Source organism: Strix aluco, chromosome 4, assembly GCF_031877795.1.
Source record: "Strix aluco isolate bStrAlu1 chromosome 4, bStrAlu1.hap1, whole genome shotgun sequence".
In the NCBI taxonomy this organism is placed as follows: Eukaryota; Metazoa; Chordata; class Aves; order Strigiformes; family Strigidae; genus Strix; species Strix aluco.
This window is the reverse complement of record NC_133934.1, coordinates 119,892,712-119,919,188: the sequence shown is the minus strand read 5'-3', so window position 1 is coordinate 119,919,188 and position 26,477 is coordinate 119,892,712. Positions and strand designations below refer to the sequence as shown.

Genomic DNA, 26,477 nt, shown 5'->3' with positions numbered 1-26,477 from the left:
GTGCTTAACACAGCTAAATCACAGGGAGGGCAGTTCAGCATGAAAATGTTGAAGGTCCAGGCACTCTCGTTGTTCTGCACAGTGCCAGATCAGGCATCCCTGGGAGAAAGCAGATGCATAAAAATCTTAAGACCTGGCACTGGTAGTCCAAAGCACTGAGAAGCAGGGAAGCATTTGAGGGAAGAGATGAGTGTGGGAGCTGAACTGCACCTTTAGGTACAGTTAAGCAAAGTAACAGCAGAAGGTGTCACATCATGACCACAAACCTTGTCTTGCTGCTGAGCTTAGCCTATTTTAAAAGGAAATGGGGAAAAAAGAGAGATGGTATTCTTGCATGCCAGACTACTGGAGCATCTCATGTCCCAGTTTGCACCCTGCCTGCTCTGTACACAAAGCAGCTCTGGCAGACAGAAGTGAGGAGAACATTCCAAAAAGTAGCATTCACCTGAACTTGCCTTCCATTGTGGTGGCAGCAGGTCTGCACTGCCTGCTCCTGTTTGCTTACCCCCCTGTAAACGTGGCTCCTCTCAGTTTCCCCTTACATCCCTCATTGGCAGCCTTGGGCTCCTGCAGCTCGTGGGGCAAGAGCTGCAGCTGGGGTTGGAGGGGAAGGGGTGCCATGGGCACAGGTACTGTGTCAGGGAGGCAGGAGGGAAGGCACCAGCGTTGGAAAGAGCCAGCACGGTCTCGGGGCTCCCTTGCAAAGCCCTCCTGTTTCTGGGGATGTGGGGTGATGACGAGACCGGACATCAGCTGCACGCCTCTTGCAGGATGCCAGGGAAAGCCAGACGTTGGCAGAGCCTGTCCCAGAGGCGAATGATGCTCAGACTAGCGTTGCCGACGGGGTTAGCTGAGGACAGGAGCAGAAGACAGCAGGACGTGCTCAGCAAGCGAGAGCTGCAGTGCTGCGCTCTAGCCAGAGGAGGAACATGAACTCAGGAATCAGCCGGTTACCCGTCCTTGCAGCAAATATTTTCCCTGCTCCCCAATAAGCTGCAGCACTTTTTTGTCACCTGACTACACAGGTTTATGCAGCTTTATTGCTTGTTTTCTCGCAGATAAAGCCCTCAGATTTTTTGCAGCATCGCCTGCCTTCCAGTTTCTTACGCAGTCCCTGCTCTGCGGTCCCATGAGGAAGAGCAGCGTGGAGCCCTGGTGCTGATGGAGATGGCCACCGCAGCGCCTTGGCCAGCTCCTGCACTCCGGTGGTGCCAGCCCCTGCCAAATCCCCTCCCCTTCGCTGCTGCTAAAAAGAAAATTAAACAAAAATGCATTGGGCCAAGTCTGTTTGTAAGCTCGGTGGTATTTTGAGCACTGTTGCCTACTGCACTGTCTGAATATGGATTTGCAAAACTTCTGTGAGAGGCTGTAACTGCGTGGAGGGAAGGCACAATGATACGAGTTGGTGTCCATTAATAGTGTGCAGGTTGTTTTTTCTTTTAAGACCCCAGGAAGCAATGAGTCCTGAGATCTGCCATTAACACTAATGCGTTTTGCATTAGTCTGTCACAGCGGGGGACCCTTGACTCTCAGGACCAAGAACAAAACAGAGCCATCAGGTGCCCAGCCACGCCGTGCACAGCCTCAGCGACATAAACCACCCATTTAATGCGCTGCTTACCGAAAATGTCTGCGAATTAAATTCCTTGTTTAGGCAGGATCCCAGGAGAGACTCTTGCATACCAAACCCCTTCTCGTTACCCTGCCTGCACCGCGGGCTGTCTGCGTGTGACGGTGCGCAGGGTAGTGATCATGGATACAGCTGGTTTTCCAGCAGCTGTTGGCCCCTGGCATCACAAACTGACTCTGGCGCTTCAGTTTTTTCTGCAGAGCTCCCCCCTCCCTGCGACGCTTTCTGTATGAGCAAGCAAACGTGGCTCCTGAAGGAAAAGTACAGAATGTGCTCTGCTAGCGCGCTGACAAAAATTGATCTCTACTTTAATTAAAGCCTCTATTGTAAGTGACCTCGAGCTACTAATGCATTTTAAAAATGAAGCCTCGCTAGCAGCAAATCCGTACACCCCAATACGGAGGGGTGACCAGGCGGTGATCCGTGCGGCAGGGCAGCCTGCCTTCCTCCGTGCCAGCTGTGCCGTCAGCTGCGCGTCCCCAGACGCTGTCCCTCCGCACGGGCACACGCTGACATCCCTGTGTGCCCAGGCGGGACGCAGAGCTTGGTGTCCTCAGCTGCTTGCAGGGGAGAGCTACCATCCTGCCACCCTCTTGTGCAACGGTCCCTGTTGCCAGTGGGTTGCCTTTTCCCTCCCCCAGCGTGTGGACAAAGGATGCTCTTGCCTCTCTCGTGCCTTCAGCACACAGCATGGGGATGCAGCTACCGAGACGCCTCGCCATCCTGGAGCCAGGAGCCCAAAAATAGCACAAGGAGGGAAGCAATTCACTCTGGGGCAAGCAGCAAGGGGCTCCTTGGGGGAGGGCTCTGAGCCCTCTCCTTGTGCGAGGCAGCGCTGGGGTGATGGGATGCCTGGTGCAATGACCTCTAACATGCAGCACCGCATTGGCCTCGGCTGTGGAAAAATAAATCGTGTATGTGTGTATTTAAAGGCTTGTAAGCTAGAGGAGATTCAGTCACTTGCAATGAACTGATTTGAAAGGGGAAAAGAGCACAAAAAGGCTCTCGCAGGCAGCAACTAAAACATCCGTATAGATATGAATGCCTCCCCCTCCGCATCGAGACCCAGCTGCGGCGCAGGGCCGACAGATGCTGTGGCTGCTCTCGCAGGCACCATGGTAACATCATGGAGCCCGCGCCTCGCCGGCAAGCAACACACAGGCTGACTGTGCTGCACGGTGTCCACACCAGCCCTCCAGCCATGGGGTGTTCTCTGGCCTCGTGAGGTCCAGATGACGGCTTGTGGTGGTGCTGGGGAGGGGTGGGGGGGTGGGGGGGGCGGGGGTCTTCCTTGAGTTCACGTCATGGGGGTGACTGTGTGATGTGGGGTGAGTTTTGGGGGCCTGGCCCTGGGCGACTGCTCTCCACAGAGATGCACTTTTTGCAGGACCACGGTGTACCTTGGGTATTCCCACTCTGCCGGTGTCAGCCACCACCTGCAGCAGCCAATAGCTTCCTCTGATATTTGACCCAAGCTGGTGACTGTTTCATTCAGCACCAAGAGCCTGACAGCCACAGCAAAAACTCCTGCCCCAGCAAGTTCCTTCTCCTCCCAGTACTGCCGGAGGGGCACCCTCAGGAGAGACATGCACGGTGAAATCCCAGCGGTGGGCTCCCGAGCACAGACCTCCTCCCAGCCCTGGCTCTGCCCCGCTTGCAAAGCGACAGCAGCAACTGGGGGCATGGAGATGGTCTTGTTCCCTGCTTGGCTCGTGTTTGTGTCCTGCCGGCTCACGCTGCCCGTTACCGGTGGTCTCTCTGTGGGCAGCGGGGAGCAGGGCTAGTCTCACTGCTGCATGCTGCCCATCACCCTTCATCAGGACTCTGATGCACCTGATGATGAATTCCCAGGCCTTTGAGACGGGATTATGTCTTCCAGAGACTAGAACAAAATATAATAAACTTAAAATAGCTCCTTCCTTATGGAATATGCCAACAAGCCCCACTGAAAACCCAGTAGAGTGTAAATTTGCATAAATTTTCATACATCTCCATAATTTCAGCCTCACCCATCAGACCTGCTCCCATAATGAAGCGCTGCCTGACATTGCAGGCAGCTGAGAGTATTTGACACAAGCCAGGCCACAAACACCATCGCTAACGAGGCCCCTGGGTGCTGCTGCCACCCTGACCCTCATTAGAGACAGCCCAGAGTGACTGTCCCCAGCTGTTGGGCTCCTGCCTGCACCTCTCTCCAGGGACCCCCGGCACCATCACCAAAGCTCTTTGCCCTTGTACTGTGAGAAGATGCACTCTCTCACCATGGGAATAATGTGATAAATCCCAGGCAGGGCCAAGAGGGTCTTATAACTGTCAGCCTGGGCACAGAGGGAAGGAGCAAGTTCAGGTGGCTCAGCGGAGGGGATGGGGAGGGAAATGTTTGCTCAGGACAGTGCCTTGTGCCAGAGGGCTGGGAGCAAGGTCCCAGAGGCAAGGAATGGGGGACCCTGAGCAGAGATTCCCCAGAACTGAGCACACTGCTGGAAAGTGATATAATCTCCTTTTAAACCCAACTAAAGGGTCTAAGCCCTGAAGGCTCCAGGCCACATTTTGAAATGTGTTTGAGCACTGGATTTCCATCATGCATCCAGGCATGCATCCTTCAACCTGCTGTGTGCCCTGGGCAAATCCAGCACTGTGCTGGCTAAAGCACAAGGTGCTGAATTAGACCTGAACTTCCCAGATATCACCTAAGACCCAAAGCTCAATGTTGAACTGTCTAAAAAGGACTGATACCTACAAAATACAGTTTAAAACCCAGAAGCAACACCAGGGAGGCTGTGTCTGTGTGGCTGTGTCCTTACAGTGAAGGTTTGCTGTGGTTTTCTTCATCCTGTGGACACTTTTATTTAGGTGGGATCTACTCGCTTGTGGTTTAGATCCCACCAGGAGTGACATGAGGGGCTGTGAGGGCTGGAGAGGCGGCAGTGTCCCCAGGGAGGTGGTGGCTGCCCCTGGCACGAGGCCATGCCATCAGGTCTCTGTCTCGCTTGCATCATACAGAGGGTTGAGGTAGAAGACCTGGTGGTCTTTGGGAACCATCTCCTGTGGTGTCTCCTCTCCAGGGTCAGCACTTGGTGGCTCCTGCAGCAGCAAGGGAGGGAAAAGCAACTGATGGGGAAGGGAAGCAAAGCCCTCAACAAAACCCACCCAGCACCGAGTCCCTGCAGCTGAGGAGCTGGTGACCCACAAACCCCTCCTGGCCTGGCATGTTGCACTTCCACCAGTGCTCGAGAGGGTCCTGGTTGGGGCCCTGGCACCTCCTGCCCATGTCCCTGAGCATCCCTGTGCCCAGGCAGTGGCAACTTACCACGTCAAACATGGGGTTGTCGAAGCCTCTGTCACTGGCCAGCTCGGGGGACATTGGCTCCTCCGCTCTGTCCCAGGGCCGGGGGAGGCGCAGGGCAGGCAACCTGGGGAGAGACCTGAGCATCACCACCCGCATCCCTCCCATCCCAGCAACTCCCCCAGCCAAAACCCTGCATCTTCAAGAGGTGGATGGGAAAATACAGGGGCAAAGTTTCAGGTTGTCTCTGAAACAGGATGTTTGGCCTCTTTCCTAGGGAAAAGCTGCTATATCCAGTAGAAACCATTAAGCCTGGAGGGCTGTGACCTTCATCCTGGAGGGAGAAGTTTGTCAGAGGCAGACAACCCCAGCACAGTCTTCACTTCAGAGCCATCGCTCTCCCCCTGTGGCCTAAAATGAATTGCCACAGAGCTGACACCTGTTCCCACTGCAGTCTCAACAAGCACTAATTATTTTTATCATTACTTTTATCACGGTATCATTTTATCATCTTAATCACCATCACTACTTTTATTATTTTCTTAATTACTCTTATCCTAAGGGTCCCAGTTACCGAGCATCATCCCCTGCACCAGGGACCTGGTGCTGTTGGGCTCAGCAGTGGGGCCACACACATCACCTCAGGTCCTGAGAGCCCACCGATAACTGTGACCACAGGCTCTATATATGCAATAGGAGGAGCTGTGCTATCTGCAGGGAGGCTGTGCCAGGCCCTTTTTGGTGGAAACTAGCTAAATTTGCTTGTCCACTAGTGGTCAGGATGGCTCTGCTGCATGGAGGGAGACTCTTCGCAGGTTCCCAGAGCCTCCTGCCCAATTTGCAGCATCCCTGCTGGTGTCAGACACCTCCACGATGCTCAGCAGCACTGCCAGAGAGGGCCCTGCCCCGGAGCCACCTGGGGACACGCAGCAGGAGCGGGTCGGCCGGGGACGTGGCCTGAGCTTGGGTTCAGCTCTGTCTCCTGTAGCTACACAAACTTCCCTCCCACTGCTGACGGAGCCGTTTTCAAAGGCCTGTCCAGCATCCAAAGAAGTGTCAGTGGAAGATAAATCATCAAGTAGCAATTATGGGGCTGGAAGTTTTATTTAGAAATTAAATGAAGGCACAGGTTTATTGTTAGGAAATGTCATGTCAGCACGTGCCAAGCAGCAGGGCAAGCATCCCTGGCCACGGCCACTGCTGCACAGCAAGAAAACCCCAGCAGAGGAACCAGGAGGGAAGAAACAGTCTGACTTGTGAGCCTGACACACGGCTGGCATGCCCTCCTGGTTATAAAAAGCATAGGGTCCATCCTGTTTGCCTGTGGTCAAGTAGGTGACATGAGCCATAGCGGCTCAGCAGACAGCCCCCCACACAAGGACATATGACACCCTGCAAAACTCTCCTTGGGAGAGGCAGGGCCCTGCGTGAAGGTGGGTGCATGAGCGAGGAGCAGAGGTGGGTGCCCCACACGCCTGCTGTAGGCACTGCTGGGATGCCCTGTTCACTGCTGGAGCCTGTTTCCAAGCTGTGAGGAAAAAGCTGATGAAGAAAGGTATTTTGGACCAGCTCCCAGCCACAGTGAGGTCAGGTGCTGTGCACCTCACTGTCCCTCCCCCAGGACCTGCACACCACTCTCCATGCATCATGAGCAACTAATGCACCAGAAGCTGCATTTATTTCTGGATACTGTCACACTTTTTCATGGCTACAAAGCTGCAGGACAAGCGCTTGGCATTATTTTGATGCATTTCTATTTAGCAGCTGGCAGTTTCAGCCCTCCCTCCCCCAGCAGGACTACAAACTAACAGGTACAAGGAACAGATTTCCCCAGGAAGGACAACCAGCCTGTGCAGAGCTCAAACTGAGCCACAGCCCAATTCCTGCCAGATCACACCATGCCACATGGCACCAAGAAGCAAGTCCTCCCAGCCAAGTACCAGTCCAAGAGTACAGAAGTACCTTTCAGCCACCTCACCTCCAATAAACTACAAGGAACAAGGAGGGCAATAGTTTTAGACTAAAAAAGAGGGCAGATTTACATTAGATATAAGGAATAAATTCTTCAGTATAAGGGTGGTGAGACACTGGAACAGGTTGCCCAGGGAGGTTGTGGATGCCCCATCCCCGGCAGTGTTCAAGGCCAGGTTGGACAGGGCTTTGAGCAACCTGGTCTAGTGGAAGGTGTCCCTGCCCATGGCAGGGGGGTTGGACTAGATGATCTTCAAAGACTTCTTCTAACCCAAACCATTCTGTGATTCTATGAACCAGTAACGCTGAGTATAGCAGACTGCCTGGCCGTGCCCACCACTGTGGGAGCTCTGGGCAGTACTGTGTGCCCCTGTGCCACCAGGCTAGCTGGAAGGACAGCATGGGGTGACAGTTGCCCCCAAGCAGGAGAAGCCTGGCAATAAGCTGCCAGCAGAACCCTCATCCCTACCTTAGCTTTCCTTTTCTGTAGAGAAAGAGGATCCCTCCAAGGAACAGGAGACCAAAGAGTAGCCCCAAAACCGTCCCGGCTATGATCCTGCTTAATGCATGGCTCCCCGCTTGCCTGCTGCCAGTAGCCACCTCCATTTTGCCACTTGAAATGCCAAGAGTTTCACCTGGGAAAGGACAGGAAGAAATAGGGGTGAGGATTGGACAGGGCAACACATCCCCACACCACCTCATGCTCAGGGCAGAGGGACACTGCAGCTGGGTCTGGCACTGCTCTCCTGGTTGATTGCCTTTCCCTGGGGACCGGGGGGTGAGATACACAGCGGGGTGGACTCAACTGGGACAAGCCTGTGTGGGTCTGCTACTCACACAACAACCACCAGGTTCCCTGGCTGTGACCTACATGCTCATCAGCATCTGCCAGCTTACATGCCTCCACACGCAGCCTTCTGGCTGGAAAGCAGCTCTGCAGAGAGGGACCTGGGTGTCCTGGTGGGCACCAGGCTGACCATGGCCAGACTTGGCATGGAAGGACAATGATATCCTAGGCTGCATGAGGAGAAGGGTTGCCAGCAGGTGGGTGCCAGAAGAGAGGTGACCCTTCCCCTCTTCTCTGCCCTGGTGAGACACAGCTGGAGTGCTGACCCAGGCTCTTCTCAACAGTGCCCAGTGACAGGGCAAGAGGCAATGGGAGCAAATTGAAATATGGTAAATTCCACTTAAATGTAAGAAAAAACTGTTTTACGGCAGAGATGGTCAATTGCGAGGACAGGTTGCTGGGAGATGTTGTAGAGTGTCCATCCTTGGAGACATTCAAAACCCAACTGGACATGTGGGCTGCTGACAGAGGACAAGGAGCTCTGGACAGGAGTGGGTTTAAGTGCACCCGCCAGGGACCCGCCGAGGAGGACAGCAGTGTTACCATGCTGTGCTATGTCCTCCATGATGTCTGCTGCCAGTTGCTCCACCGTGGTGCCGGTCTGCACTCCTGCTCCATCATCGATCAGCACGATTTGGATGAGCGGAGTGGAGATTCGGGGTATGAGTCCCAGGAAAGTCTGCTCTTTGTGCACCTTGGATATGGCCATCCGCATGCTGGCGTACTTGGGCTTTTCAAAACACAAGGAGACACATAAAGCCCATGAGAGTGGTAGGCAGAAATTAGTCACCTCTACAGACAGCCACAATGGATGCATCAGCAAGGCCCACCTATAAATCTTCATGTGAGCCCCTTCACAGAGCTGCCACCCCTGTTACCACAGTGCCATTGTGTTTCCCAAATGAGAGGTTCATATCTCCCCTCCCTTCCAAGCTCTGACCAGCACCTAGCAGGCAGCGTTCCTCTGCAGAGGCGAGCACGCCAAGAAAGCAATTTCGTGTAGCGCACCCATTAAACGCTGTATTAAGACGTGTGGCTGTAAGGAGGGCAGGTAGCAGGCTTTCATCTTGGGATCAATAGAGCAATACTCTGATATCGACCCTCCCAGTGTAACTCAGAACACTCCTCCTCCCCCAGCAGCTCCCAGCCGGGAGGAAGGATGTTATACTGTGTCTGACAAGCAGCAGCATGGAGGGATGCCTCGTAGAGCATGCATGAGTGCTGACCAGTGCCAGTTACCCACCCAGTGCTTGTCTACTGTGGAATGAAAAAGCAGCCCAGTGTTGGGAGCCATCTCCCAGAGGCCACAGGATCCCCTGCTGCAGGTTTGCATGATCCCAGCTGCATGGGCTGACCTCCCATGTTATCTAGACTTGACCTCCTGGCTGGCCTCCTGTGTTTTCTAGACCAGGGTTTGCAGCAAGCCCTGCTGCATCCTTACCCATCTGCGCATTGGCAGCTGCTCCTGCCCCACATTGAGAGGGGCAGCGTGGCTGTGGTGGGGAGAGAGGGAGGCTGCACCAGACTGCCTGGCAAATTGGCACATCCAAGAGCCCAAATATAGGGGGTGAGCTCTGTGGGGTGGTGGGGAATGAGGCTGAACCCCCTGCATTACTGGGACCGCATGCCCCCCCCAGACAGCCTCACCAGCATCGAGTCACCAGCAGATGTGGCCAGTGGCTTGTGGTTTCGTTAGCCCCTCCCAGTCTGGTGGGGTGATGTACCTGGCTCAACAAGGCTTCGATCAGTCTGTCCCGGTACTTCTGCAGGTCAAAATCGGGAGTGAAATCCAGGTTAATGGTGGCTCCTGCAGCCCAAGAACAGACAGACATGACATTGTCACCAAGCCCAGTCAGAGACCTGCCATGGCAGCACAGCTCCAACTGCCACAAAAGACACTGGGGAGCCTCGGGTACCTCCATGCAACTGGTCCGACTGGGCTCAGGAGAGGTGCCTCCAGAGCCCTGCCTGAGAAGTGCTGCCCCGAGAAACCTCTCACTCCCTCACTGGTCTTTTTATTGACTGGTTTTGATGAAAGGCTTTTGGTTTCCACCATATTCCAGAGAGAAGCTTTCCCTGGAAAGCTTTCTCCCACATATCCCTCTGGGAAGCTCTGTATGTACCTGTACCTGGTTTGGGGGCTGCAAGGATGCAATTCAGCAATGCAACCCTGGCTTTGAAGGGAAGGTGGAGAGGAGGGGACACCTGCGCTCCCCGTACCACTGCACTGCAGTCATTGAGTCGAATATTTTCCTTGGAAAAAATGCAAGTCAGCATTTGTTGAAATATGAAATTCTCCTAAAGGCTTTAAGGGGCTCTGTTTTTAGGAGCACATTGGAGAAACATATGGTGCTGTTTTAATGAATTTGGTATGAAATACCAAATATGATATACCAAATATCTAGGTACAATTGTGCATGAAAAATTCCCCATAGCAACCTTCCAAGTAGATTAATGGAGAAGCGCCCATTGCAGAGGGAATGCTGTCACTCTGCATGCTTTTATTTTAAAGGAAATGAAACAAACTTGCTGTTGGAAAGCTGACATTACAGTGAAAAAGGTGCATTTCCTTTGAGTATTTTTGGCTGCATAAACTCAGCAGAGCCCTATTAGCTTGACAAGGTGTAACATCCTGACAGGATAAACCAGAGGCAGGGACAAAGGGCTGCAACTCAGAGCAGGCTCCCAAAAGCCAGGCTGCTGCTTCAGAGAGATGCCCTGGGAGGGTGACACGTGGGATGCGGATGGGACCCATGGGAGTAGTGATACAGCAAAACTTCAACCCACGACCAGCAGCACCCCCTGCACCCAGCTTTCTCCTGTGGAGCCAGGGGAAGGGGGCTGGGGCAGCCGGCACGGCGGGGAGGAGGAGTAGGGCTGTGCCCCCCACTCACCACAGACCCCACAGCAGTGGCCAAGGGGCTGCAAAGGGCTCCGACACGCTGGCGCAGGGCACTGCCTCCCCGATGCCTCGAGCAGGGCCGCACAGATGCGGTGGAGATCCTAAAGGAGAGTACAGCAGCATCAGTCACTCACCCCGCGAACTGCAATGGGACCCCCCTAAATTGCAACGGGAGGACTCACTGGGGCATTCCCGCAGGCACAGCCGGACTTGTCGGGACAGCCGGTGCCCGTCACCTGGAGAGTGCCATTGCCATGAAACTGCAGGGGGGCGAAGGGACCCCGCAGGTACCCGGCCCAGGCCTCAGGGCTGCTGAGCTCCTGTGCAGGGAAGAGCAGCAAAGCGGGTGAGTATGCTCAACCAGGTCCCAGCGCTGTCCCCAGGCACCCGGCTGTGCCGCCTGCACACCCAGTGCCACGTCTGACAGCCAGCTTGGGGCAGCCCCACCACAGGCAGTGAGTGCAGCAGGAAAATCCTGCCAATACACCCATTTGGGCTTTTCCACAGAGACAACAGAAAAATCCTTTCTAATTTAAAACAAAAAAATGACCACAAATAAATCATGAGATGACTGGGCATTTTTTTCTTCTCGCTTTCCCTCTTTTTGCTGGCCCAGAGAATTCAAGTTATCAGCTTTTAATTTCTGGGAGGAAGAGGCTGGATCTGAGGTGTTTTCCTTCAATCTGGGAAGCGTTTCAGTGGGCTCAGCATTAACAAAGGCTGAGTTGGGCTGACCAGCCTTGTCCTGCCAAACTGCTTGTAATTCCCTCATCGCTGTCTTCCACAGGAGGCTTCTCCATGTCCTGGCACAACAGGAGGATTTCTCAGGCTCTGGGGTGAAACTATCCCACACAGAGCAAGGAGCAGGCTGGCTTCAAAGGGACAAAGTAACTTATAAGGTTAGTTTTTAGGAATTACACTGTGATCACAAAGATAAAGAGCACGTTCTCCTTCCATCTCATCACTCAGCAGCCTCTGCCCCAGGGCACAGCCAGCTGCAGTCCCTGGGGGGTGGGTTTGGGGGGGCTGATGTGCCATGGGGCAGTCCCCAGGCATCAGAGGGACTGGCATGACTCCAAGCACTCAAGACCATCCACCTCTGCATCCCTGGGGCTACATGTGCCCACGGTGAGCTCTGCTGTGGCGCTGCTTTGTACAGACTCGCCTGCACCTGCCTGGACACCAACTGAGTTTATTACTCAAAAAGCAGTTACCTAATGCCTCGCCCCAAAATGGCAGATCCCAGGCAGTGCAGCAGTAGAAATAATAAATAACTTATTAAATGTATGCTGCATCCCCCACTCCTGGAAGGAGCCTGTGTTTACTGCTGCAGTGCCTGTGATCTTTCACTCCTCTGACCAGCAAGGGATGGGGCTTGCCATGCGCCTGATTCCTGGGCTGAAGCACAGCACGCTGCCAGAATTTCTATAATTATCCCTCCAATCAATTAAAGAGCAGTACTGAAGCAAAGCTGGGAGATAGTTGCTGGGCCATGGGCCATGTTAAGGTCGGGAGTGGAAGGGAAGTGTCCCCAGAGGGTCCCTGAGCAGAGCAGTTGCAGACACGTGCCTGGGAAGGGGGCAGCCCCTGGGTGCCGGAGAAGATGCCATTTGCTGGTGGTTTGACCCATACGCATTCACCTTTTTTTTAAAGTGAATAGTGAGACAGCCTGTGTTCCCACACTGCAGGGAGGTAGGCGATAACAAATCGGTAGAGGAAAGAAATCATGGAGACCGTCCACAGTAGCAGCAGCAGCCCATGAAGCTGCAGCACCGTGGGAATGCCCCATCTCCCCACACAACACTGCTCCTCCATCCCCGGCTGGTCCTTCCTCTCCTGACCTACTTTGGGGCCATGACGAGGAGGCGTTGAGCCTGTTTCTCATCAGCCCCACATTACCTGGCCCATAAGAGAGATGCTGCGGAGATGAATCACTCGCCGTGATGAGTCGACGTTTACCCGGAAGGAGGTTTCGGGCTGGAAGATAACATCATCGTAGTGGCATGGGACACGTTCCTCATCCACAGAAAAGATGCGCCCGCTTGGCTCGAGCTCACCGCCGGGGGACACAGCCTGCCACAGCGTGGGGTTGAACCAGGCATGGTGCTCGGCATCAGCGAACCTCACTGTTGCACCTAGAAAAGCAACACGAAAGGTTGAGCTTGATCCAGACCTAAATCCACAGCCCCAATGGATGCATCTGGGTTGGTAAAACCAGGCAGTGCTTGTCCCAGAGCGGAGGAGCTCACCCTGCGGGCAGGGAGCGAAGGGCTGGCCCTGGCATCACCCTCCCAGGAACGGCCGCCAGCACCTCCTGGAGCTCAGCAAAGCTTTCCAGCACTCAGGGCTGGAGTCTCAGCAGCTCAGCCCAGACCCCACTGCTGGCTGCAGGCCTCTGGCCCCAGATCCTGCAGGACGTGTCTTCCCTGCTTCCTTAAAACTCACCCTTACAGTTAGGAAGGAAACCAGCTGCCCGGATGCTGAGTAACAGCTAAACTGGATAAAAATGGGTATGATAATTCATGTCCCAGTTTCCAAGTAGCCTGGCAAGCCTGCAGAAATCTGACTGGCCCTGTTCCTGGCAGTGGGCAACCCCAAAACCAGTGCCTCATTTAACCATTAATTATTTAACAATTAACCCTTTCCCTGCTGGTCACAGGTCTAATGATTCAACTAGCATGCAGGTGTTTATTGACTGAATTATTTGCATTCATTTTAAAATCATGCTTTAAAAAAATCCATTTGTGAAAGTTGCCCAGAAACACCTGTTGATTTCAGGGGAGCAGCACATGGTCAGCAGGAAAAGCTCAGTGCAAAGCCAGCTGCCAGATCATCCCTGATGAGGGGCAAATGGCCCCAAAGCAGAAAAATGATAGGGATGAAGGATTTTGGAGTGGCTCCAGACGGCCTCACACTACAGTCCTTCCCCTGGGCAGACCCATTTGGGCTTCTTCTCTTTTTTTTTTTCTTTTTTTGCCAGTCGGAGCACAGGCACAGTTGCTCTGCTTGTACTCTTCCTTTCCTGCAGCTGAAGTAAAAAGTTACTTGCCACTGAAAGTATTAGGTAGCTCTTAAATACCCAAAATACATCTCCCTAGCAAAGAGCTTTCAGACTAATAACAGGCACCAATGAAACAAACCTGCTGTCTCAGTCTCAGCAAAACTGGGCTGGAGGCTAAGAGAGGAGGGAAGGATGCTCTTGCACCAAAATGCACTGAAATGGGGCCAAAGGCCAGCTCACGGTGATGGCTGCGGTTCAGCTCACTGGTGTGTAATTCCTAACCAGTTTTCCTTAAAAATACCATGGCAAAGAAAATGAGGGCTTTGATGTGGCTACATGCTTAATAAGCAGGGTAAAATACAAACAATATTTGCCTCTCTGCTACAACTTCAAAGACTTCCCTACTATAATTACTTTTTTAGAAGACAGGTGATCTAGCAGGAAAAAAAGATCTGATGTGAGGGAGGTCATCAAAGAAAAGGTAGGTATTAAAAACGGAGTGATTCACTTGTGGGACAGCAAAGACCTTTGTAGAAGCTTTTGGGTTGAATTTGCATGATTAATCAGGGACCGATGGGGTGACGGTCTGGGCACAAAATACCTGAGTCACAGCCTGGATCCCAGCTGCCATCGAAAGCTGCAAATCCTGCACCAGATGCCAGCACAAATTCTCCGTTCAGGGGCAGGTACTAGACGAAGGATTCAGAGTATTACTGTGCAGTCCTGCTGCCAGCCACCCAGGCTTGTAATCAAGGAACAGTGCTAATTATTAGGCTGCCTATTACAGTTCCTGTCGCTGAGGCACTTTACAGTCATTAGGAGTTACCCTCGCTGTGCCCTGCGTTAATGGGAAAGTATCGGCTCCCGTTTTTACAGATGGGGATGCTGCAATGGGGAGAGGCAGTTTGACGTTATCTTCCAGTAACACAGAAAAGCACGAAGCGTGCAGAGAAACAAGAACAAGGAAAAAGCAAAATAAACTCTTTTGACAGCTCCTTCCTCCTCTTGCACACTCTCCCAGCAGCTCAGGAATGGCTTTATACACTGGTATGCCATGAAAAACCCAACCTTACTCCAGAGCTCCCCTCAGTTAGTGTGTTCCCACCTCCAGGGCCTGTGCTTGCCCCAAAAAAAGTAACTCAGGGGCCCAAGCAATGCTTGGTGAGGTGCTAGCTAGTGGATTTGCACTCAGCGCAAGCTAACGAAATCACACAGCAGCATTTGGTGGCGCAGCTTGCCATAGCTAGACCCTCTTTTTGCTGGGTAGGACATTACCAGCAGGTAGTCAGGGTCACCACATTTGCCTGGCTTCAGCCTGGCCAGGCTTCTGCTCAGAGACACAAGGACAAATGTCAACAGGCACAACTCTGCCATGAAAGCCCTTTCAGCAAGGAGCTGTGGCCACCTGGGTCACCAGCTGGCACTGCCAACTCTGGGACAGGCCGTGGCAAATGACTGAGTCAGGTACCTCGTTCACAGCACACAGGTTATTCAGCACAGCCCATCTTATTTTACGTTTAGAAATTGCCAGAAAGAAAGTCAGGTTTTCCCCCAATATTTTCACATGTCAAGGAGTGAGTGATGTTCAAGGCTCCCTTCTCTAACTCGGTCTATCCAGGGTTTTAGCATCACTCCCTAGACAGCCTCTGGAAGCAGTCCAGGACTGCATTATGCCGATGCACTGGGTCCTCTCCTCAGGCAGAAGCACGTTAGATGGGATTTTAAGGTTTCATCTACTTAATTGGTCTTTAAATATGCATATAGGTTAGAGAAAGCAAGATTTATGAATGACTGCTGCAGGTGGTTGCGATAGCTCTCTGTCCCTGGGGCAATCTTGCCAGAAGATTCTCTGTCCCACACAGGGACCACCTTGTGAAGGGAAGGGCATGGCAAAAAGCTCCTCACTCCCAAGCTGTAGGCAGCTGTTTAGAAGTTTAGTGCCTTGGTGGTGTGGTGCTTTGAAGGTCATAGCCCAGGTCGTCCTCTTGGTTCAGGAACTGGGAGAAGCCAGCGGGGAGAGCTGCCACCAAGAGCCCTGCAGTGCTCTTGTGCACCATCTGCTTCAGAGCCAGCTGAACAAGAGGGGATGACGAGGTGAACATCTGAGGTCAGGGAAACATCTGCCCCAAGGGTACGGAGTCTCCCCACCAGCCAGGAAGAAAGAAGCCTTTGCCTATGAGATCATAGCATGTGTCATGCCTAACTGGAAGCCACGCCATCATATTCTGTGACTTTCTATTACTCTTGAGTAAAGCTGATTTTTCCAATACTGAAACACTGAAAGAGGCTGAAAGGTCTGCCAGGCTACAAATGGCAATGTGCCCTTTAGCTGCAGATGTAAAAGCTGTGTCTAGTGGTGTTCTGAGGCTCAGGATTTGGCCTGTTTTGAGCTGGGCAAGATCTATGCCTCTTCATTTCAGAAGTGCCCTGGCTTGTTTTCCTGTGAGCCCGTGCAGGAACGGGTGGTGGGACACTTTGGAGCAGTCAGCTAAAGCCTATACCCAGGGCAGGTACCAGCAGCACTGCTGGCCAAGTACCTTGTCCTAAACCCACTGGGCTATTTCAGGCTGGAGCCCCTCACTGCTGCCTCTTGCCCAGTTTGCAGGTTGCCACCCTGCAGCCGGCTGTGCACGATGGGACCAAGCAGGGAGTGTGGCCAGCTGGCTGCTGGGGTCCAGCTGAGCTGCTCAGGGTGGGTTTTTGGATGGGATGCAGTGGATTGCTTCACCAACATAGGGTACCAGCTCACCACAGCAGTGTCCTGTGGGCACTCAGGCCCATAGGTGCAGGGATCTTTGGGTGGTGGAAGAAAAATCAGAGAGCAGCTGTTGGTGATGGGGATGGGTGACTCAGCAGGGCCATGACTGGCTGGCCTCTGCTTGCTTTCCCAGGCTGCAGAAGTGGGTGTTTGTGAGTGTTGTGGCTGGATCAAGACCACTGGGTTGGGAAGTCCCCAATCTCATCCCTGCCTGCTTGCCTGCTCTTTTCCCTGTAGTTACCAAACACTTTGACTATGGCTGTGGGTCAGAGCTTCCCAAACGCCCTGCGGTGGCTATGCAGGACACAATGAGCTTTCCTGTCCAGGGGATTGTTCATTCAGATCTTCACAAATTAACTAGGGGGGAGAAAAAAGCCACAGAGACAATACTTAGACAAATATGTGCCTACATTTGTAAGCTGCATCACTCACACTGCTCCAGGGAGCAATGTAAGAGCATTGTGTGCACGCATTATGCACAGAGCAAAGCAAGGAAAACCCGTAAGGATTTACACGGTGTGGCTGAGTTCAGTATGGCAAGAGCAGGGATGAGGTGGGCTTGCTTTGGCTAGAGATACACACATGTGTGCACACATTGCTCCGCATATGCTGGTCCAAAGACCAACCGAGGTTGTGTCCTCCTGTGCCTGGGAGGGCCCAGGTGAGCAGGGGCTGGATGGGGTGCAGAACAGTCGCAGGGTTAGCAGTGCCCAGCACCAATCCTTCCCACAGGGAGAGGTGAGGGGCAATGCCTTCTGCTAAACCTGCCCCACGCCTGCTGCGCCTGTGCAGGGCTCTGGAGACACTGGCCTCTGGGCTCTCTGGAGAAGATGCAGATTCTCCAGCTACCACTGGAGATCTCCCTCCACCACCAAGGCCAAACCCCCAGGCTGGCTGGATTTCCTAAGCCCAGAGGAAGATGTCTGTGTGAGTGTGGCAGTGAAATGAGAGTCCCACAGCACAAACAGTGTCCCAGCTGCTGGCCCCTTCATACTCTGGGACTGCCCAAATGCTGCTAGCACCAGCCCTGGACTTAAAATGCAACACAACACAATGTGAGCTGGGGGATGGACTCACCTCATCTCCACAAACATGAAGTGCAAGAAGAGCCCTGTAGTCCTGGCTTGTAGCAGGAATTTCTGAGGCTGGCCACCGCAGCTATGGCTCCTTGCCCACCAAGGTGGACATGTTGCTCATCCACCACCAGCCCTCCCTGGTATGCACACCACTGGGCCACATCTCAGAAGTGGCTCCATCATCCAGTGGATCTCAGTTTGTAAATAATTCACACTTTCTTTTCTCCTAACGTAAGTTAAGAGTCTCAGCTCACTGCAGAGGACAAATGGAGCCTCTGGTTGGGCAGTGACTTCCTGCATTTGGGAGTTTAGTATAGAAATTGCATATAGGCTGGGCCACTTTCCAAGTACATTTTGAACTGATCAATGACATGTACCAAAGGACCAGAGCCAAAAAGCTGGCAGTTTCATCTGCTTTCCCTTGCTCCTGCCAACCTGTACTCCAGGGCCATTAATACAGCGAGCTTAGAGTCCCATTAGTCATTTCCCATCCCTGATACTGGTAAATGACTTATCTCCTCGGTCATCGTTATCAAGTGTAATGACAACTGAAACACAGTCATCATTTTTCTCACCAAAGTCAGCAAAAAAAAAGAGGAAAGACCCCATGTGGCTCTCAGCCCACAGTCACCATATTTGCAACCCCAGCATTGCACCACAGAGAAGAAATCCCACTGCCCCAATGTATAAGTGAAAATGAAACTAATCTCCAAAATGCGAAAGAAAAAAATAGCAAAGACCTGAGAAGTGGCTTTTGAAGTGGGTGGCTTTGAACCGGCCTCCTACACACCCCAGCTCTGCTCGATTCATGAGCATTGGGCTGAGATGACTGACAGCAGCAGTGTGACTGGCATGTCACTGTCATCAGTGCAGGGAGCAATGTAACACTTCTGCTTCGAACCTGGGTGAGTGGTGCTCATGATTGCAGCCAGCTCTTTCCCCAGCCTTGTTTTAATTCGCAGCATCAGTGCATTTGAATTCCTGGCTCGGGTGAGACAGTGCCACCATCGCCACCGTGCAGTGCTGAGACTGCTCGGGCATGCTGGGCTCTGCAGTGTTGCACCCATGGGTGCAGCAGGGAGCAGGTCAGTAGCCATCACGGCTGCGTGTGGCTACTGGCTACATTCCCTCGCCCAGCACCCAGCCCAGGGGGGACTTTGGGGCTGGTGCTGATGGCACCCCATTGTAAAACATCACTGGGGTAGGATGCAAGGAGGTTATTTCTCCAACACGGAGTGCTGTAACCCACCAGAGGTGTTAATGTGCAAGGAAAATTATTTCTGTGTCATCACTCCCAGGCCTGCTTTGCTGAGGCAGTGGTAGCCCACAGATGGCAGCAGGCAGGCAGCCCCTGCCCCTTGCTGTGCACAGGTGGGAATAGTGGGGTTTTCCCAATGCCCATTGGGGCTGGGGGGTCTGAGTGCACCTGGGCATGCGGGTGCCTGGGTGGGATCCAGCTGCTGGCTGAAGGCCCCAGAAAGGCACGGGGCCAGATTCATCTGCAGGTGAATCCCTTTGACAGCTCTGGAGCATTGCCAGGGGCTTGCTTGCTGCAGGGTTTCTTGAGTTCATTAGCGGGGGTTCATTCACTTACTTTCCTGCCTGGGTGAAGCTCCCACCTGCATCTTCAGACCAGAGTCCTTCCCCCCAGCCGCACACATCACCCCATGTCCCCAGCCCACTGCCACATCTGGCCTGTCCCTGCCATGGCCCCTGATCTCGCACTAGCTATTCCAGATCCCCCACGAAAGGGGCCAGCAAGACACCACCTGTGTCCACCCTGAGACCTCTGGGTGAGCCGAGGAGGGTGACTTGCTGCTGTACTAGAACTTTGCTGCCCAAGGAGCTCCCTGCCCAGGCACCTGCTCCCATAAGGAGCAGGGCTTTAGCATCCCAAGGAAACCAGGCAAGAAACAGTTCTTATCCCCATAAAACCCACACTCAGACAGGCTGGTGCAGCGTGGATCAGGGCACAGAAGCTAGTGGTCCTCTCCGTGAGACCCATCAGTGGCGGGCAGAAGATGCCCACCAGCCCTCCTTTGCTCCCAGCAATAACTTGTCCCTCTGCTTTTGCCCCCTGTAGCAGGCAGGGGTACAGGCAAAGGGCAGTGTGCTGGTGGGACATCATCATGTCACCATCAGCCCCAGCAAGCTAATGAGGCACATGGCTGCTCTCCCCTGCCTGTGTCCCTGCCTCCCCCTCCTGCACGGCAGGGTCCTTGGGCAGCAGTGCAGCTGTGCTCTCATTAATGCAGGAGCTGGTTCCCCTGCCATGTCTGCTTGTCACGTTTTATGCTGCGCTTCAGGGCACGGGCTCCCCACATCACCTGCCCAAGCTGGCCTTGCCACTACATCCCCTGGCACAGGGGTGGCCTGGCACATGGGCTTCCCAAAACATCACACTTCTGCCCATCCTCACAGAAGAGCCACAGGTCCTGGCCATCCCATGCAAGTTCTGGCCAGCACACACCACCCCGCAGACCCCAACAGAAGCCATGGAGGCCCAAAAAGGCCATTAATTTGACTGCAGTTCCCCAGTGCACAAATCCAGATGTGGAGCCAAACAGTTCCCAGCAGGCTGCAGAAATCAGGTGTTCTGGGGAGACTCAGGGACATCAGGAGCCCCTCGGGGAGCACATTAAAGTAAACCAACCCAAGACACTTGAGTTACAGATGCAGAAAGCACACAGAGGCTTAAATCCATTAGCCAAATGTACTTCAGGTTCAGCTCATTTTCCTGAACTTCCCTCCACAGACAAGGTCAGAGAGAGCTGGAAAGCAGCTCAAGGTGCGGGCAGGGGAGCCATCCCCAGCAGCGAGGGACGGCAGCCGGTCCACAGAGCATCTGCTCAACATCCATCCGCTCCAGCCTGGGATGCCAGCAAGCTGTGTCACTTGTCACAGGCTTTAATAACGGCTTCTGCCGGAAACTAGCCTGCAAGGAGTAAATAAACTCAGGGAGGCGACTGTAAAAGGCTGTTTTATCGCACTCCTTTCCTAGGGCAAACCTTCAGTGGGAACGTTGCCAGAGAAAAGCCTGCAGGATTTGGGCTTGTAATTATGTGCTGGCACACACGCATGCACACACACCCCCATGAAATTTTTTACCTCCATCTCAGGAGAAGGAAAAATAATCCCTTTTCTGGGTGTCCCATTACCCTGCTGTTTGGGAAGCAGAGGGGGAAGGGAGCACCAGTGCCTGGGACAAGCGAAAACTGTGGCAATTCATTAGAGCCGGCGCCCCTGGAGAGCAATTGGCATTTCGAGATCAATCTCTGCCAGAAACCGAGAGGGAGCATTCTGCAGCAAAGCCGAGTACATTCTGCTCTCGCAATTAGGTAGCTAAAAATATAAGGCTGAGCGAGGCATCCCTGGTTAGACCCCAGCACCCCACATGCTCCCGACCCTCACCCAGCGTTTGCGGCCCCTCACTGGGCGGTCAGGGAGGAGGTACAGGCAGCTGCTGCCACCGTGGCAGGGCTCGGTGACAGGGCAGAGTTGGAAAGGTGACGTTGGCGCTGCTGAATAACTCTGGCCAGTGCCCTGACCCTGGCACCACAGGGGTTGAGCGAGCCAGCTCTGCCCACATGGTTAAACCTGACTCTTGCCACCCCAAAAATAGCAAGTGGCATCATCCATCCCTGGCCCATGCTGCAGCGTTGGCCAGCTAGGGCACAAACTGCACCAGGGCTGGTGTTATCCAGGCAAATGATGGGCTCGCAGCCGCAGCCATGCCCTAGCCTGGCCACCTTTGAAAGCACAGCCGTAGTCAGAGGGTCCAAACCCTTTGAAGGAGCCCTTCTCCCTCACCAGGGAGACAAGCGAAGCCAAAACCCACCTTGCCCTGGAGCACCCACATCAGGCACCACCACCCTGAGCACCTCCATCTCTCTATCTTTTTTGCAGATTTATCCCCAGACGCTTCTGAAAGCCAGCTAAATACTGATCAGCACCTTTAGGCAGCTAAAAACCATAGAAAATCCAGCCTAATCACAATGGTTGTGCTTCAAAGTCACTTACACTTAAACTGGATTTGGTTTTAGTGTGTGGCTAAATTAGGGACCCACTCGAAACTTCAGAACAAATAACCTCCAAACTGGGTGATAAATGGGCTTCCTCTGAGCAGGGAGGTGGCTGCCTGCCCCAACAGCCCTGGCCTTCTCCCAAGAAAGCAGCTCCCAGCACTCAGCTGGTGCCCCCATGGGATGATGGGGAGGGGAGCTGGGGGGCTCACACCACACAGAAGTGTTTCCTTTAACATAAACATCTAGGGGAGGCTGACAGTGGCACATGAGGACCCCTGGGCACACCAGATGCCCTCATCTCATCTGGGGAGTCAGGATGGGAAGTCTCATGCCGCCCCTCCACTGGTGGGGCACCAGCACCAAGCATCCCCCCCCCACGCCTGCCGCAGCGGTCACCGTCCTCATGAAAGTCAATGAGAACCCAGCCCCTTCCCTGGCCGTGAATTTCCTCCTGCGCTACTATAGCAAGCAACGCTCTCCTATTTTTTTGGCCAAAGGCTGTATCGCATCTCCATGGCGACTCTAAAGCTTAATGTATTCCTGCTGATTTAAGTGATTAATGCTTCGGCGCAGCGCGGCCGGCAGCCGAACAGGTGCAGCCCAGACTCTGCAAAAAGCCTCACGACCAATTCATTTTCTAACCACCCCGTTGCCAAATTTCATGCCATCCCCACAAGTGGCAGACCGGCTCAGGTGCTGGGTTTCATTCTTTTTTCATCCCTGATCTTGGCAGCCCCCATATCACCTGGTGACAACAGAGCACAGCAGCGCACACGAGGGAAGTGACTGAGCTGAAATTAAAAAGAAATATTAACCACCACGCTAGGAAACTCGCTGGGACAGTTCATCGCAAGTCACTGGGGCAGTGATGCGCAGAAGGAAGGTGTGAACTGCAGCACAGGTTAGAGCCTAGGGCGAGCTTGGCTGCTTGCAGGAGGTGCAATTCAGTGCAGCGGGGCGAGCCCCTGACTGGAGGGGGATGGTACCGCCCTCTCACAGCTGGTGTCGCTGCCACGATTTATTCCCTTCTGGGCCCCCCAGCCCTCCTCTCACCCTGTACCACAGTCAGACTATAATAGTCACTGTAACCCTGGAGCCCACCCAGGTGTTTGCCAGCAGTGGGGTCCTGGAGAAACCCCGGGGTAGCAGAGGGTCCCCGGGGGCTCCTGCGAGCACTGCTGGATCCTTTGATGGGGATGAGTTGGGGGCTGCTCCGGCACCCTGACCCCATCACTCCATCATGATAGGAAACGTCCGCCCGAGCAGCTGGCAGACGGTCGGCACGGCAGCGCGGCCACAGGTGTGACCAGTTGTGCAAAGGTTGTGTTGTGCCTCCCTCTCCTTCAGCCAGCCACAGGGCTTCTCCAGCTTGGCTCTCTAGCTCGGTTGTGAAAGGCTCATGCCATAATGAACAACACTGCTTTGCAATTATGCACTTCGCAGGCCTCTGATGAAAGTACTTTAGAAATATACATTCATCTGTAAGTAAAATAAAATCTACTGAAGTGATATTTTGCTCTTTTCTTCTCTGGGTAAATTCCACATCACTTATTACATTATATTTGTACGTATTTCCCCAGTACATTCTTTCCTTCAAAAATTCATATTTAAAATGCCATATAAATAAAGTAACTCCTCCAAATATTTGTAGAGGGATTAAATGTGGCGCATGGTGTTATTAAAGCATCAAAACTATTAGTGGCATAGACAGCCTGAACAAATCACACCACATAAATTTCAAGGGCTTGTTTGGATTTAATGACCAATAAAAGAGCAAAGCTGCCCTAAAACCAAGAGAGAAAACTTGGCCACAAGCTTGTCCTGTCCAGGGGAGGAAGTTTTGCAAATGGGATCAAGCCCATTTTGTGCTGTCACGGTGCGGGGATAGGGCTTGCTGTTGACGCGTCCCACACCAGTGTGTTGGGGCAGCGGGTTTGCTTTTCCCTTTAGTTCCTCCCTGTTAAATTTTACCTTCCAAACCGTAGGGATTAAGACCCCGTGCTTTCATGGCTGCCTGTCAGCCTGCTCCAGGCAGGGCTCCTCTTCTGAGGGGACACTGGGTTGATCAGAAACCCCTCCGAGACGACATCCTCCCAAGCTTATGTCACTCAACACTCAACACAGTAGGGTGTCATGCCTGTCCTGCCACAGCCAGGCTAATAACGCTGCAGAAAAATATAAAATCTAATAGCACTTGAAAGAAAATTTCTTGAGCAACATTTTGGGATTTCCCAGAACAGTTTGTTTTCATTTCAAGATATTTTGATGTCAGCTTCACTTAGCCTCTGCCCGGGGCTAAAGCCTGCTCCATGCTGGCAGTGCCGTGGTGCTCCTGAACAAACTACTACCAAGGTCTCAGTCCCATGGAGGGTGTTTTATCCTTCCTTTAGGGGCAAAAGATTAATTTCTTCCAAATGAAAGTGGTTTTGGGGTGCTTTCTTCCATCTCCCCTAATGAGTGAAAAAAAAAAAAATCGCAGAAATGGGCTTTTCTGCTCCATGGTGCAGAGAAGCCAGGGCTGCTGTGACTCTTGACCGCTGCCCCAGCTGAGGCATCCTCGGTCTGGCTGGACCATGGAGCAGAATGTCAAAGTCCCTGGAGAGGGGGATAGGGGGACGTGCCACCTGGCTGGCAGCGCTCCCACGTCGGCCCTGCGCTCCCCCACCCTCCCGGCACCACCGCACGCTGCCTTACCATGTCTGTCAGTGCATGGGGAGACCTGACGAAGACTGAGATGACCTGTAAGAAAAGTGAAAATAAAAGTAGGCTTTCCTCTGGCAGATAAAGGGCTTTTCCGATGCCTAATGGTGTTTTGCAACAAATAAAATAGGAAAAAAATAAAAATGTGCAATACCTCGTTCTTCTCAAAATGAACCACGTCGCTGGCACAGGGGACTCTGCCTTTATCCCAGTTGGAGGCGGTTTCAAAATTGGTGTTGGGGATCCACTGCTTGTACACGGCGGCAGCAGCAACTGGGAGGACCAGGGAAACCAGTGTAACCCAGTCCACAGGAGGCACTGGGAGCCCTCTCTGAGATGCGCTATGGGATGGCTTGGCCCTTTTGGGCCAGATTTGGGGATTTTTCCACCCAAGAGCAGCCCCTGCATGTTCCCAGTTGAGCAGTCACAGCCCTCCTCTGCACAGGGTATTTTTTTGGCTGGGTGATAGTTTTTACCCACACAGGTAGGAAGAGTAAGGGAGAAATGCTTGGCAGGCAGAGAGAAGGCAGGAAAGTCCTGCAGGCAATGGGCAAGAGTGGTACATCTGGTACATAAACATTTACTGCAGTGGCTTTTGTTGCCACTCAGACTAATCAAATGTGCAGAGACCCCTTGACCTCAGTGTTTCCAGCAGATATGGAGTGGGCATGCAGGGCCAGCAGGACCATGAGGACAAGGTGAGAGGAGAAAGGGCATTTGCTGTGGGACATGTACAACAAAATACAGGCTGGTTTCATGTGTTTGGGGCTGGAGGGGGAGGATTCAGCAGTGTCCTGCAGCCTGAGGCACCGACAGATTGGGAAATAGGAGTCTTCCCCATGGGGCTTACCAGGACAGCAGTGGTCCTGCCCACGGGTCCCTGCGGCGATGAGCCCACTGGCCGGGGCCAGGCCATGGCAGAGGTGGGTTTCCACTCTGACCCACTCTGCACGAGTGCAGTGGGGCCACACGCCTCCTGGCCCGACATTGTCCAGGGCTGGCTGGGAGGTGCACATTCAGCTGAAGATGAATCTCCAGCAGCCTGAATTAAATGGCTTTGGGCAAGTGAGTTATGAGACAAAAAGAGGAGAAAAAAAAAAAAAAAGATAAAAAAACCCTCTGCCCTTTTCTTTAGGGGAAAACCCCACAAAACTATGAAATAGAAAGCCAGTGGTGGAGGGGATGGGGCAGTGAAGTGGGATGGATGTTGGAGGTCAGGTGGAGAAGGGGGCAGGAGGGGGCATGGGGACCTCCCAGACTGGCCTGGGGAGGGAGGGGGGTCTGAATGACTCCAGCTGATGGAGGGAGGTGCACTGCAGAAACTCTGGGCCCTGCTAGTCCAAATGATGGGGAGGGATGTGGCCGGTTGTGCTAAATAGGTTCTGCAGAGGCTTTATCAGCACACAGCAATCGCCTCAGAGTGTAATTTGTACTGTCTGACTCTGCCAGGGGCTCTGCTGAGACCATTTGCTGCATATAGCCACGTCTGGGTGAAGAGGAAACGATGTATTTTTAACCAGAATGAAAGTCCTAATGTAGGAACGGGGCTGGAGCCCAGGTGCAAGGTGCAGGGGGATCCCCCAGCCCCGTGCCAGGCTGCAGCCACTGCTTTCAGCTGCCTGTAGGAGCCCTCAGGCAGAGCAAACACCCCTCTGCCCCATATCCACTTTAAAACCCACCGAGAGGGAAAAAGACTGTAACAGTGCTAAGAACAGGACACAAGCAGCTGCTTGCAGTTGTCCTGGTTTCAGCTGGGATAGAGCTTATTTTTCTTCTTAGTAGCTAGAACAGGTTTGGATTCAGTATGAGATTTGGTATGAGATGAATGTTGATAATATAGCGATGTTTTTAGTCGTTGCTAAGAAATCAAGGACTTTCAACTTCCCATTTCTTGATAGCATGCAGGTGCACAAGAAGCTGGGAAGGGAGCACAGCCAGAGCAACAGACCCACATTGGCCAATGGAATATTCCATATCATACAACATCATACTCGGTATATAGATGAGGGTAGGCTGGGAAGTTGGGGGGCTCACTTCCAGGATTGCAGTTTTGGGATCTTCTCATCTCCAGGATCACTAGCTGGGAACAGGCTGGGCAGTAGTAGGCAGGTGGTGAGCAATTGCATTGTGTGTTACTCTTTTGTATATTCTATTGTTATTACCATCATTATTTTTATTTTATTTCAATTACTAATTTTTTTTTTCCTCAACCTATGACTCTCCTTACCTCTACCCCTTCAATTCTCTGCCCCATCCCTGGGGGTGGGGGAGGGTGAGCAAA

The 26,477-nt window shown here is 53.1% G+C and overlaps 1 protein-coding gene across 1 annotated transcript; it reads right to left on the bottom strand.

The window, feature by feature from the left end:
* Positions 1 to 4,413: 4,413 nt before the first annotated feature.
* AMN (amnion associated transmembrane protein) lies at positions 4,414 to 25,184 on the bottom strand. Its single transcript, XM_074821308.1, has 12 exons — positions 25,047 to 25,184; positions 24,351 to 24,527; positions 24,191 to 24,235; positions 14,239 to 14,326; positions 12,536 to 12,771; positions 10,819 to 10,956; positions 10,629 to 10,737; positions 9,459 to 9,541; positions 8,278 to 8,464; positions 7,357 to 7,522; positions 4,941 to 5,043; positions 4,414 to 4,714 (listed from the first exon to the last, which is right to left on the bottom strand). The coding sequence occupies exons 1-12, from the start codon at positions 25,182 to 25,184 to the stop codon at positions 4,604 to 4,606; spliced, it is 1,581 nt and encodes a 526-aa protein (XP_074677409.1). The 3' UTR covers positions 4,414 to 4,603.
* Between the last annotated feature and the right edge of the window lie 1,293 nt (positions 25,185 to 26,477).